This window comes from Bos grunniens, chromosome 5, assembly GCF_055505025.1.
Source record: "Bos grunniens cultivar Pamir isolate PY7600 chromosome 5, Bosgru_T2T1.0, whole genome shotgun sequence".
NCBI lineage: Eukaryota > Metazoa > Chordata > Mammalia > Artiodactyla > Bovidae > Bos > Bos grunniens.
Genome location: NC_141169.1, coordinates 9894335 through 9907084, shown reverse-complemented (window position 1 = coordinate 9907084; position 12750 = coordinate 9894335). Strand labels below are relative to the sequence as shown.

At 34.2% G+C, this 12750-nt stretch overlaps 1 protein-coding gene across 1 annotated transcript in view; it reads left to right on the top strand.

The window, feature by feature from the left end:
- PAWR (pro-apoptotic WT1 regulator) overlaps positions 1-10557 on the top strand; it is a 128275-nt gene extending 117718 nt beyond the window's left edge. Inside the window, exons 6-7 of the mRNA XM_086398833.1 lie at positions 637-741; positions 2871-10557. Of these exons, the coding sequence (XP_086254959.1) occupies positions 637-741; positions 2871-2957 (192 nt within the window). The 3' untranslated portion in view covers positions 2958-10557. The remainder of the gene's footprint in view (positions 1-636; positions 742-2870) is intronic.
- Positions 10558-12750: the final 2193 nt, after the last annotated feature.

The window sequence follows — 12750 nt, the reverse complement described above, 5'->3', positions numbered from 1 at the left end:
CTCCTTCATTTTACCCATTTGTCAATTAACTGGCAGAGCCAAAAGTAAAATGGAGGATCACTATTTTTCTGTTTTCCACAGAGCAATCTCCTTATCTTAAACTGTGTTTTGAACGAAAGTTTTGAGTTTCCTTCAGCAGGGTATTAGTCATTTAATATTAAGAGATACTAAAGAGCTAAAGTCATTGTGCTTAATTGCTCAGCCATGTCTGACTCTTTGCAACCCTATGGACTGTAGCCCGCCAGGCTCATCTGTCCATGGGGATTCTCCAGGCAAGAAGACTGGAGTGGGTTGCCATGCCCTTAGCCAAGGGATCTTCCCAACCCAGGTCCCTGCATTGTAGGCAGATTATTTACCATCTGAGCCACCAGGGAAGCCCATTTGAGTATTGGTATTTGTTAAAAACTTGGGTAAACATTGATTTAATCAGAAGTATATTTTACAATCCTGTTTCCTCTCATTCCCTGGTTCTTTTCTGTGGGATGGGTTCCTCCTTCCCTCCCCAAGTGACTTAAGAAAGTCACTGGAAATTTTCATATATCTAAGGTACTTCACCAGATTTAGTGGATGTATTCTATTTAAGATTAGAAACAACTTGTTACTTCTCAGTTAATACTTTGTAATTTTATGTACCAGGAGGTGGTAAGAGAGAGGCAAGAAAACTTAAGACTTGTGAGACTAATGCAAGATAAAGAAGAAATGATTGGAAAACTCAAAGAAGAAATTGATTTGTTAAATAGAGTGAGTACTCACATATTTCATTTTAATGGTTTTGTTTTTTCCTCTCAATTGGATGAAAATACAGAAATATGAAGAAGTAATTTTATTTAATAATGTGAACTGAATAGTTCATTCCTTTGTTAATGTCACAGTAATTTGTGGTCGTCAGGACTGTCATTTCATTCCATAAACTGATTCTTCTGGCCAATTATCAGTTGTATTTATATTATTCTTCTGGGAATGGACCAGTGAATGGATTTGTTTTGTGTTTTGTTGGAGTCTGGATGTAAGAGGCAGCTTGGTCAGCACCACACATAACATGTACAACAGTACTGGCAGAGTTGCCTCAAAGAAGAACTGAAATTGCTCTTTCTTGCTATAAGAAACGCCACGTGTCTCTGTTTTTGTGGTATTTTGACCACTTTTGCCTGCCCCAGTTATACGTATTCATCCCCCATTTTAGGTTTAGCCTTACTCCAAGTTCTCTATTACTACTGGTCATAACACTTTTTCCTTTTCAGCCCTAGTATTTACTTCCTGCTTAAGAAGTAGGTATTAATGCTAGGCCATACTTAGGTAATGGTTATGAGAAGTGATTTCGTAGTTTTCCTATTTTGAAGGCTTTACATAAGATGGAGGAAAGAAATTTGTTTCAGGGGAAAAAGGAACAAATTCTTAATCCAGTCTTAACTCTAATTCTAAAAGCAGAGAAAATAGAAAGCTGCATTATGTGCAGACTCATTCTAATACAGCTCCATGGATTAACTGTAGGGTGTACAGGAGGACACTGAAACTCAGGCCGGGTATAGGAATTGCATAGTTATATGCTGAGCCAGTAATTGACCTTCAGGTATTCAATAGTGTTAATTTTAAGTAAGCTCTTTCATTCTTGATGACTGCCTTTCATCTTGGTTCAGAACATGGGCATTCCTCTATTGGCTATAGAATGTGATTTAATAAAATCTGCAAATATGTTTGACTTCTGTGATGTACTGGCACTGTCTTAGGCACTGTGTTTATTAAAAAGCATAAGACACCTGCCTTTACAGAGATTATAACCTAATAATGATATATGAACGTATTATTTTATCATTTAATGATAAATCTTAGATAGGTCTCAGTTGTGGTACTTTTAAAAAAGAATCTCATATCTTTATTATTGTTTTTTTTTTTTTTCAACAAATTACTTTCCTAATATCATTTATTTAGTTTGTGAATAAATACAAATTCTGTGTTTGTACTTTTAGAACTCAATTCAAAGACAGTATACTAAATGTATCAGAATGCTGCTGTCCAATAGTGTGCTTAGAATTCAGATTTATCTCTCCAAGTTTAGTATTTTGAATTGCAAGGGTAAATCTATAAATGTCTGCTTTTCCAACCATCAGTAAATAGTCTGCCTTGAAATCGTGTTTCTTCAAACTAAAAATTACAGTGGATTGTCTTTGTATTTATCGAGTGATTGTATTTATGGCACTGGGATTAATATAGGCAACAGAGACCTGGAATCTGATAGCTTTAAAGCTGGAGGGTAATTACATAGTGGCTTTTGCATTTTTGTAAACTCGAAAACCTTTCTCTCAACTCGGTAAGCCCCAGATCTCCTTTTCTGTATGCCTCAGTTATGTCACCTCCCCAGAGTCTCACTCCCCAACATGAACACTTGTTAAGATCACCCAAGGTGGTGGAAGTCTATATAGAACTTGTACTTGGGTCCTTCCTAATGCCTAATGTGACACACGTTTGCAGTCCGAGGCCCCAGACCTCTTACTGACTGCATATGTATTTAGCCCTCAATTTGTGGAAGGAGGGATTTTTTTTTAACTAAAGACTTGTCATTTTTGATTAGAAATTGGAAGGTTCACAACAAACAGTTCTGCTTTCTGACTTCTCTTTAAAAACTGAAAGATCTGACAAGAGCTGGCCTGCATTATCATGATGCCAGTGAGGAGTCTAAGAGTGCATGCTGCCTTTACCTGAGGCGCATATTCCTTCTGAAATTGTTTTCAGAACTAGTCCATGTTTCCAAATTAATTGTTTATATGAATTATCTTTGAATGTGCATTTTGAAGTGTTTTTTTAAATCACCTTCAGAATATTTTTAAGCATTTAAAAAACTTATGTATTATTTTCCTTTTTGTTTCCTAAAGGACCTAGATGACATAGAAGATGAAAATGAACAACTAAAGCAGGAGAATAAAACTCTTTTGAAGGTTGTTGGGCAGCTAACAAGGTAGAAGATTCAAGGCTCAGTGTGGAAAAATATTTTAAAACTACTGAATGTTATGTTAATGCTAGGACAATATTCCTATCCTGTAATGCATTAAACTAACTATGTATATTTATTTCTAGAAAACAGTGGGTGTTTCTTTTCAAAGTATTTCTTTGTCATTATCAGTTTCAAAAAGTATCAACCTTTTACTCCATGAATAAGTAACATCTTTTAGTTACTAAACTGGTAGGTTAGGCCTCTTTTGGTTTTGTGTGATATTCAAATACTATATGGTTTAAACTCACAACCATCTGAATATATTGCATGTATGGTAGTATGTTTTCCCCCTCGAAGAATATACTTAGTGTTTGTTTACATGAATTCAGATACTTTTGGGGGAATTACCTGCAAATGCCTTATTACTGATGTGTACAACTTGTTATATGTTGATGATATTTCATAAAGGTCTTTGGCTACTGTCATTTTTTCTTTTAGCTTATTCTAAGCATTTAGAAGAACATGGAGTCACACTTTTATAACAGTCATCTTTAAAAAGGAAAGCTAAAAAAGTCACTTAATATCAAGTACTAGTTGGCTAAATATAAAATTGAAGAGAATACTTGAATTGTGCTATATAGTAAATTAAAATGTACTATTTTGTATTCAGATATTGAAAAAAATTTAAAATCACTTTGACTTTGGAAAAACATACAGTTGTAATTTTAATGTATAATTTCTTATGTAGGTACTCCTTTTTTTATAATTATGCCAAGGTTTATAAGTGAACATGGAGTATTTTAAAGGTTGTTTATTCATCAAGCCTAAAAAGTATATATAATTTCAGTGACTGTATAAGAAAAACAATTCATATTTTTAACTACATGCATTAGAATCAAACCAAAATATTTATCCACATTTAAAACATTTATATTTACAGTAACAAAGCAGTACATAAACAGAAATAGTACTGAAATATTTTGTTAGTTTCTGACTTGGCAGATAACACTGTGACACAGTTGTTCTCATATGAGAAAATTATTCCCCTACCTCAAATTTAAGGACTTTCCTCTTAACTTTGGATTTTTAAAAACAGAATTATTTTGAAGAATTATGAAAAATTTCTCTTTGATCAAATAATAATAGTATTTAGACTTGTTTTATGTTACGTTTTCATGTTGAGTAAAGAAATTGTCTCCTTTAAGATACATTAAGAATGGTCTGTCTGATGTTGAATCTCTAATAGTACAGCAGTTAATGTATGTAAATAGCTTGAATATAGTAAAATCCATTTTGGGTACCTACCGACTCTTCACTTGCTATGTCACTACATGATTCACTGTTAGAAGATAGGGAGGGATATTGCAGAGTAAATGGTGAGTATCAGATGTTGAATTCTGAAACTCTCTTCAGTAGCCTAGATTGCACCCTCTTGCCTGCCACAGTCCCCCACTTCAGAAGTTCAATCTTGAGTAATCATCAGAGTCACCTGGATTGCTTAAAAGGAGTTCCTAGGTTACCACTTCTAGGTAGGTTTAAGTTGAGACCTTGGATAGAATAAGCTCAACATGTGGTGATTTGGATCATAATTTCGATTTGCAGACAGCTCCTCGTGCCTCTTTCCCCCCATAACTTCCATTGGAATCACTGAAATTAACATAATTTTAGCTATCAGCATTATTTCACCCTTTAGTTTATTTAATAATTAACTTTGTCTCTGGAAAACTTGTCATATGTCCATATATATATATTTACCGAAAAGTTCATTGATAGATTACCAAACTTGATATAGTTGTAGAATTACTGCATAACGGCATCCTTTGGGAGAATATTCCCAGCGTGGGAGTAGTGGTTTGCTGCCCGCTTGTCAAAGTGGCGTGCCAGGCTCAGTCACTGGCTTTGGCTGGGAAGTCCTCATCTCCCTTTCTTTACCCTTGGATGTATGGCAGAAATATCAGTATTGCCTTGTTTCCGATCCGTAGTTTGGATATTGTGAAAATGCTGTCAGTATCCAGCCTTAAAATATATTAGTGTACTCATTCTCCAAATAAGAGAAGTATTTTGAATTTTTTGTTTAACCCATTGGGAAGTAAAGAAATATCTCATTTCCCTCTTTAAATTTATACCAGGTATTAATGCTTTTAAAGACCAAGCCGTTTTAAAATTTTCCCTTTATTTCCGTTTACCAGGAACGTTTGCAATGATGAACTTTTTACATAGTGGTACGTAGTACAGATGCAGGGAGGAGCCTGACCACTTTGGCAAAGCAGTTCATGTGCTGTCTTCCCTTCCATCCTTAAAATGTGCATTTATATCACATACAGGTTTGACACTGAATGTTGAAACGCAAAGTAGGATCTGCTACAGGTTCCCTTTAAATTTTATAAAAAACATTGAGATTTTTAAAAGGTTACTTAAATGTACACTATCTTAAAATACTTGACTGTTGTCAATAAAGTGTTAGTTTTTGTGAAATTATTAGTCCCATTCAGAAATATTTCTTATATTTCCTGGAAATTTGTGGCATAATAAAGCATATCCAGAGTGTATGTGTTTATGATATTATTTTCCAAACAATAAGTTTATTATCTTTAGGATAAACATGACTTGCTTCCTTGATTTCTGGCATATATTAACTTGTGAATTACTGAAGTTATCGTTTCATCTTTCTAAAATTGTTACTGATTTTATTGCACTACAGTTATCTTTAGAGAGGAAGAGGAAGGCTTTCTGGTGTGTATTTCTAAGGGAATTTACTAAATGTAAATAGCCTGTCAAACCTGCTCAAGTAGCTTATGACATAGAAAATTAAGCATCAGTAGATACCTGAAGCAGTGTATCTTTTAAAATAACTTTTTAATTCCAGTAGAAAGCAGTATATTCCTAAAGGTGAAAATCCTACCTCAATTACATGTCGTTTATATTTTCTGGATTAATCTGGATTTTTATAATTAGAAACTAAGATGTAAGTTTTAAAGTCCACTAATACTTTGTGGAAAACAATGCAAGTCAATGTAGTAGAATGTCCATATGTTCAACACTGAAAGACACAATAGGAAGGACTTTGGGTTCGATGATCAATTGGATGTCCTAGACAATATTGCTATGTATAGTGATAGTCATCTTTCGTATTTTTGTAATTCTTTGATCTTGACTCAGTACCTAGTAAGTTCATGCAGTATTGGCACTTATTTAATAACTACTCATAATGTTGTTAATAACCTGTTATAAGATTCAGGCATGTGTTTTCATCTTGCAACACAAGAAACAAACACACCAGCTTTTCACTGAAGAGAATTTATTAAGTGAGGAGGAACTAGCATTTGGGAATTAGACCTTTAAGATAACATGCTAAAGTCGGTGGTAAATGTTATTATATCTAAACCATTCCTAATATGTAACAATAAACTTTCTTTTGCACTGGAACTGTGCTCTCATGAACAAAGGACTTCCCATTGATTAGGATTGTAACTAGTATTACTTATCTGAGAACTAGTGACACTTTTCTTTTGTTGTTTTAATGAACTGAAGACATAGTACTAGTTAGACAGCAAATATTTTGCTTATCAAATCCATCAACAAAGGCACTTCCCCCCATGCTGTTGGTTTTCTCACTGATGTATAGAAGTTAGTCTTTTGATTCTCAGTGTAGGCTTGAATCATTGCCCAAGAAAACCTGAGCCCACGTTGTTTTTTTTTAGTTTACTTAGCTAGAATCTCACAGCATATTAAAGTCATATCCCCACCCCCACCCCCAAATAATTATGTTTGAGTATGTGAAAAAGGTATGGTTACGGGGGTATGTTAAATTTTCATACTTACTCTTTTAGCAAGTATTTATTAGTCAACTGGCTATACAGTTCTAGATATTACAGAAGTTTCCAAAAAATGGACATGGACCAGCACTTATATCTAGAGTGTATAATCTGTAATGGTATATAAGTAGCAGCAGCTGGTCTAATCTGAATAGTTCATTCAAAAGTATTTTGTATTAATTATCCAGCCATTGTATTTAAGCTCTGGATAATAGGTACTGTTTAATTTGCTGTAGCATTTACTGAATGGTGGAAAGACTGAACATATTGGGATGTATCTTTCCATGTTTCTTTCAGATAATTATATATTATGAAAAGAACATTTTAAAGCATTTGGAGCAGTAATGAAGTAAAAACAATTCAATGTATGTCAGATACACCCAACTGTTGATGCTATTCAAATGTGATTTTGTTAGTTTTTCTGTATACATTATTGATTACTGATTTGTTTTTAGGTATTTAAGTCTAATAAACAGTTCACATATTGGCAGTCACTTTGATAATAATAGAATATTAGTGATGATCACTTGATGGACATTTATTACATGCTTGTTTTGTTTCCCCTTCTGGATGCCTGATAGATGTATATTACTTTTTTTTGGTGAACTTGTTTCTTGAAAGTTTTGACCATGCTATTCAGGGTGTTTAATGTTATGCTTTTCTTCTAAATTTAAGTCTAAGATGTCTGCTGTTACTAGTAAAGATCATATGAAAGCTAAAATTTACTGTTTTGTTGAAAAATCAGCTAATTCAGGTTATCCAATTATTCGTAGAGAAGCATCTGATAATTTATTGATCACTTTAGTATTGTGTAGACAACTCTCATAATTCTCATTGCATAGGTTTTTACTGAGGTAGTCAACATGATAAAGATTCACTTCTAATATGCTTTGCATGGAAAATAACAAATATTCAATAAAAAAGTAAATTTTCATTTAATTTTTAACACTGGTTAATTTTTTATTCTTTCCTCTACCATCAGTAAAACCCTGACCTTGAGTTTTATTTTCAAAGTTAAAGGACAGTGCTAATATTCTAATTAACTTTTGTGCCTCTTACTGAAACAATATGTAATACTTTAAAATCTTTAGAATATTATTGTAGCAGGAATTGTGTTTTAAAAGAAAAAAATATAGTATTAATAAATCTGAATATATTTGTGGTGGGGCTTTTTGAAATAGTGAGGAAGTGTACACATAATTGTCTTTGTTTTGAAACTACACAAATAATTTCTTAATCCAAACTTGGATCTATCATCCACTAAGTCAGATGGTGGTCAAAGAATTTCAGGTCCCTTACAGTTAGAAAAGATAAGTAGAGATCTGGGAACGTAAAAATCCAGTCTGTTTGTTTGTTTGTTTGTTTTTTGTAAATGGTTTACAGAACCTTTTGCCTGATGTGTCATTCTTCATACACCTGCACGGGCTAATCGGTCTTTACTTCTAGAACTGTAGATTAATCTTCTCAGTAATGTCATAGATGTCTAACAAGTGAGCAGGCATCTTTCAGTCAGGCTGTTTAGATAATGTCTCAAGTCCTTATGTAAGAATGTGCTCCATTAGCAAGTTTATTAAAAAAATTTTGCAAAGTCTCCTAGTCTGCACTGGAACTGGAGCCCTTTATCTTAGACGTCATCAAATCCCACTCCCCCTTTTTTTTCTCTCTCTGTCTCTTCTAGATTCACTCAGTGGGTGCACACAATTCTATGAGTAGCTTTAAACTACCTACATAATTTTTTAATCTCATGCCTCTAGTTTTCTCTTCCCACTTCTACAAGAGGTTACATTTTATTTCTGGTCAGCTTCTTGGAAAGAACTATGTAATATTAGACCTTTATGTTAAAGAAACAGAAATAGTTATAATACCCTTTACAATCTCCCTCCTCCTTTTTTGGATGTCTAACCATATAAGGCTAAAAAGAAAGCAAAATGTATCTCTTAATTCTGGATCAAATGCATAATTCAGCTGTCACTTCCAAAAAACTACTGTGACTGAATAAAGATGCTTTTAATAAAGGAGAAAGCTACTTGGTGTCAGTTGAGCGATATGGAAAAAAAAAAAAAAAAAAGAATATGATCCAGTTAGGAAAGGTAGATTTAAATCACTAAAGAAAATTATGCCAGTAATTTTCATGTTAACTGTATTCTGTGTTGAAGTATGCAAAACTACTCAGTATAAATTATAGTCAATCCATATATGATCAGCTGCTGTACATGTTTAGATATACTATGGGACATGAAATTTACAGTGTTTATATGACCATATAGGCTTTTATCCAGGGAAATATTTGTGTTTCTTTAAAATGTAAACTATTAATATTTTCTATGATTAAAGGTAAATGATGTCATCAGTGGACATTTTAGTTTTATGGAAGCAAATTTTTAAGAAAAATAGTAGAAAGGTGTCTGATTCCTTTTATTATTCTTGTAGTGCAGGTATAAACAAAGATATCAGTTAGAGGCATAGGAAAGTTCATTTGAAGAACCTGCAAATCACTTTTGGTAAGAATACATTCATCTTATACAAGTGTTCAGAAAATTGGGAAAATTATAGCCTTTTGTAGCAGATTGAAAGTTTCATGTATGAGTAGTTCAGGACAGTAAACATCACTAACTTGAAGTAAAATTATGCCAGTAATTTTCACATTAACCGTATTTATTATTTGATGTAAATCAGTTAATCAGTGAAAACTATAATTGAATGAATGGACATTTCAGAATGCTAATTAATGATCAATAGAAGCCTAAGAGTACCTCTTGTAACTCTTTTGAGAGCAGTATATCTTCAGTTTTGTTAAGCAGAGTAACTCAGTTAACAATTTGAACATAACTTTAACCCTAATTTCGTATAGGGCATCCTGAGTGGCTCAGTGGCAAAGAATCTGCCTGCCATTGCAGGAGTCTTGGGTTCGATCCCTAGGTCAGGAAGATCCCCTGGAAAAGGAAATGGCAACCCACTCCATACTTCTCTTACCTGGAGAAGTCCATGGATAGAGGAGCCCGGCAGGCTACAGTCCATGGAATTGCAGAAGGATCAGTCACGACCTCTAGTGCCTTAACAATTTCATATATCGTGAAAACATTTGGTGGTTAGTTACTCGGTAGCCATATATGCCAGGCATTGTGTTCAGTGCTGTATTTATTTGATTCCTTAAACTTACGCAAGAAAGAGATTGGGAGATTAATTTGCTCAAGGTGACAAAGCAGTGTTTTGTACCTTTTGCTATGACATACTTTTATGACATAATCACTGTCCTATTAAATATTTTCCCAGTGGTTCTCAGAGTCTGGTCCCCACACTGGTATCCTTGGCTTCACTTAGAAACCTGTTAGAATACAAAAGAATACAAATTCTTGGGCCCCACCCAACAACAGAATGAGGTGAGGCCCAACAATCTGTTTTAACAAGCCCTTCAAATGATTCTGATGCAGGTCAAAGCTTGCAAATTTGCATTATGCATTTCTATTTTTAAGCAAAGATCTTTGGTCTTTCTTTTGTTTTTGGACATTGTATAAGCAATATAACAAGAACTTGTGGGGGAAAAAAAAGTGATCTTTTCAGTGTTGCTTATGTTGCAAAAGATTGTATCAGGAAAAGCCTCAGCATGGATACTGGCAGCTTGACATAAACCTATTAGTTTAGTATTATCTCTGGAACTCAAATGAATTCTTAAGTCCAAGAGTCTGTAAATGAAATCTTTGTTTTTCTGTGTTAAGGTCGATCTCTTATTGCCTGAAGCTTTTTGGTATCAGAAAAGCATTTTTGTTAAACTTTAAACCTTAATGGGAGCAAATAAATGTATGTTTCATCAGAGTTATGGGTTTGTTTTTGTTTTCTTGCGTGTACAAATACTGTGGGGTAGTCCATAGGGAGACTGAATTTTCAATTTACTCTCTGTGGAGCCAGAAATTGAAAAGCATTTTCTCCTTAATTGGCCAGTGATGGGAAATCCACAAACTTGGATCTCAATGAGTAAAGAAAATTAAAGTCTATTTGCGTTAATTGTTTTCTTATATTATGAGGTAGTTAAAGAATTACTTTTTTTTGTTTTGTTTTAACTTTCTAAAAGCTCTGGAGCAGGTTTTGATGACAGAATTCTTATGAAGATATGACAGAGAGTACTCGAATACCCCCACACCCGTTTCCCTCTGTTACTAATGTCTGACATTAGTGTGGTGCATTTGTAACAACTAATGAGTCGTATTGGTGCATTATCATTTACTGAAGTTCATACTTGGTTCAAATAGTCTCACTTTTCCCCTAATGTCCTTTCTCTGTTCCAGGATCCACTCTACGGTAGCACATGACATTTAGCTGTTATTTCTCCTCCTTACACCCTAAATTCTGACAGTTTCTTAGACTTTCTTTGTTTTGATGACCTCAACAGTTCTGAGGTATTACTGGTTAGGTATTTTTCATATCTTACTATGGACATTTCAGATATACACAAAAGGAGAAAAATTACCCAATCTTAGTTTATCTATGCCCCCCTTTTTTTTTCTTTTTTTTGCTGAGGTATTTTACAGTTAAATTTCACCTGTAAATACCTGAGTATGTGTGTCTAATAGATAAGGGCTTAAAAAATAACCACAGTATGATCATACCCAACATATTTAATGGTCATTTCTTGATATCATCTGTTTAGTTTGGATTCTCCTGGAAGGCCTGCAAGATATTTAGTGGGGAAAACACCTGTGAGGAAACATGGGGAAGGAGCTAGGGCTGGTTGGGAAACCTCGGTACAGATCTGACTGCAGTGAAGAAGAGAGGGAGGAAAGATGGTTGAGCAGGAAGTCTTCATTCACAGTGAAGTTTGAAGAAAGTTTTAGCAAGTCTTAAAAAGTCCTCCTGCCGAAGATGCTCATTCATCAGAGTACAGTCCTGCATCTTGCAGGAGTGGGCTTGCCTTTGTATTCCTGCTATGCTCCTTTGTTGGCAGGGAGTAGTCAGTAGGAAGCAGGGTCTTAGCTGAACACCGTGGCAGATTCAGATCACAGCAGCTGTCAGTTAATTACCCAGCCTACAGTAGGAGAGTAGAGAAGCCCATTTTCATGGCTGTCTCATGCTGTAATACTGTATGTTCAAATTTCTGCATATACCTCAAAAAACATTCTTTTACTGTTTATTCAAATAAAGATCCAAATGAGAGTCATTCATTGCATTTGGTTGCTATGTCTCTTAAGTCTTTTTTAACCTCTAAATTACACACACCTCCCACTTTTGTACCATTTTTCAGGTTAAAATTAGACGATTTGTCTTGTAGAATTTCTCACATTTTGGATTTGACTGATTCTGTCTTTAAGATGGTGTTAAACTTGTCCGTCTATCCCCTCTGTTATCTGTAAATTGTTAATTAGATGTAAGGGAGTTTATTAGATTCACTATATACCTTTTGGGCAGTAATTTTATAGGTACTGTGTACTTCTGTTGAATCATATTAGAAGGTACATAATGTCTGGGTTGTCTCATTTTTAATGATGCTAGGACAGATGGACAGATTCAGATGTTATTAGATTGATTTCTCTATTTAAAAATTTCATAGCAACCTTTTATGTAATGGTTTTAGCAAACTTTGATAGGTATTGCAGTGATAATTTTCAGATTCTTTCATTCTCTTTACGTAAGTAGTTAGAATTCTTTAAAAAGAAACTCTTCCATCAATTACTTGGTTTCCCTAGAACATAAGGAAGGTAAGATCACATCCTTTTCCTTTATTTACCAGTTTTACAGTAATGGACCAGAGCCCAGGCAACCTCCAAAGGTAAGTCATATATTTGTTTTATGTAGTTAAAGTGTTTAATTCATTGCAATATTTTTATTGTGCCCAGATTATCTCGTATTTGGCCCCTGGGTGCCCCTTCCAAGTTGGCTTCTGTGTCCTTTTTGTCATGGATAGCCTCCTTGTTTTTTTCTGGCATTAGTTGTTCCAGTCTCATCTTGTGCATTTCCTTTTTAGAACCTGGAATTAAGAGCTACCTTTCTTTTGTAGAAAATTAAAGCCTTGAT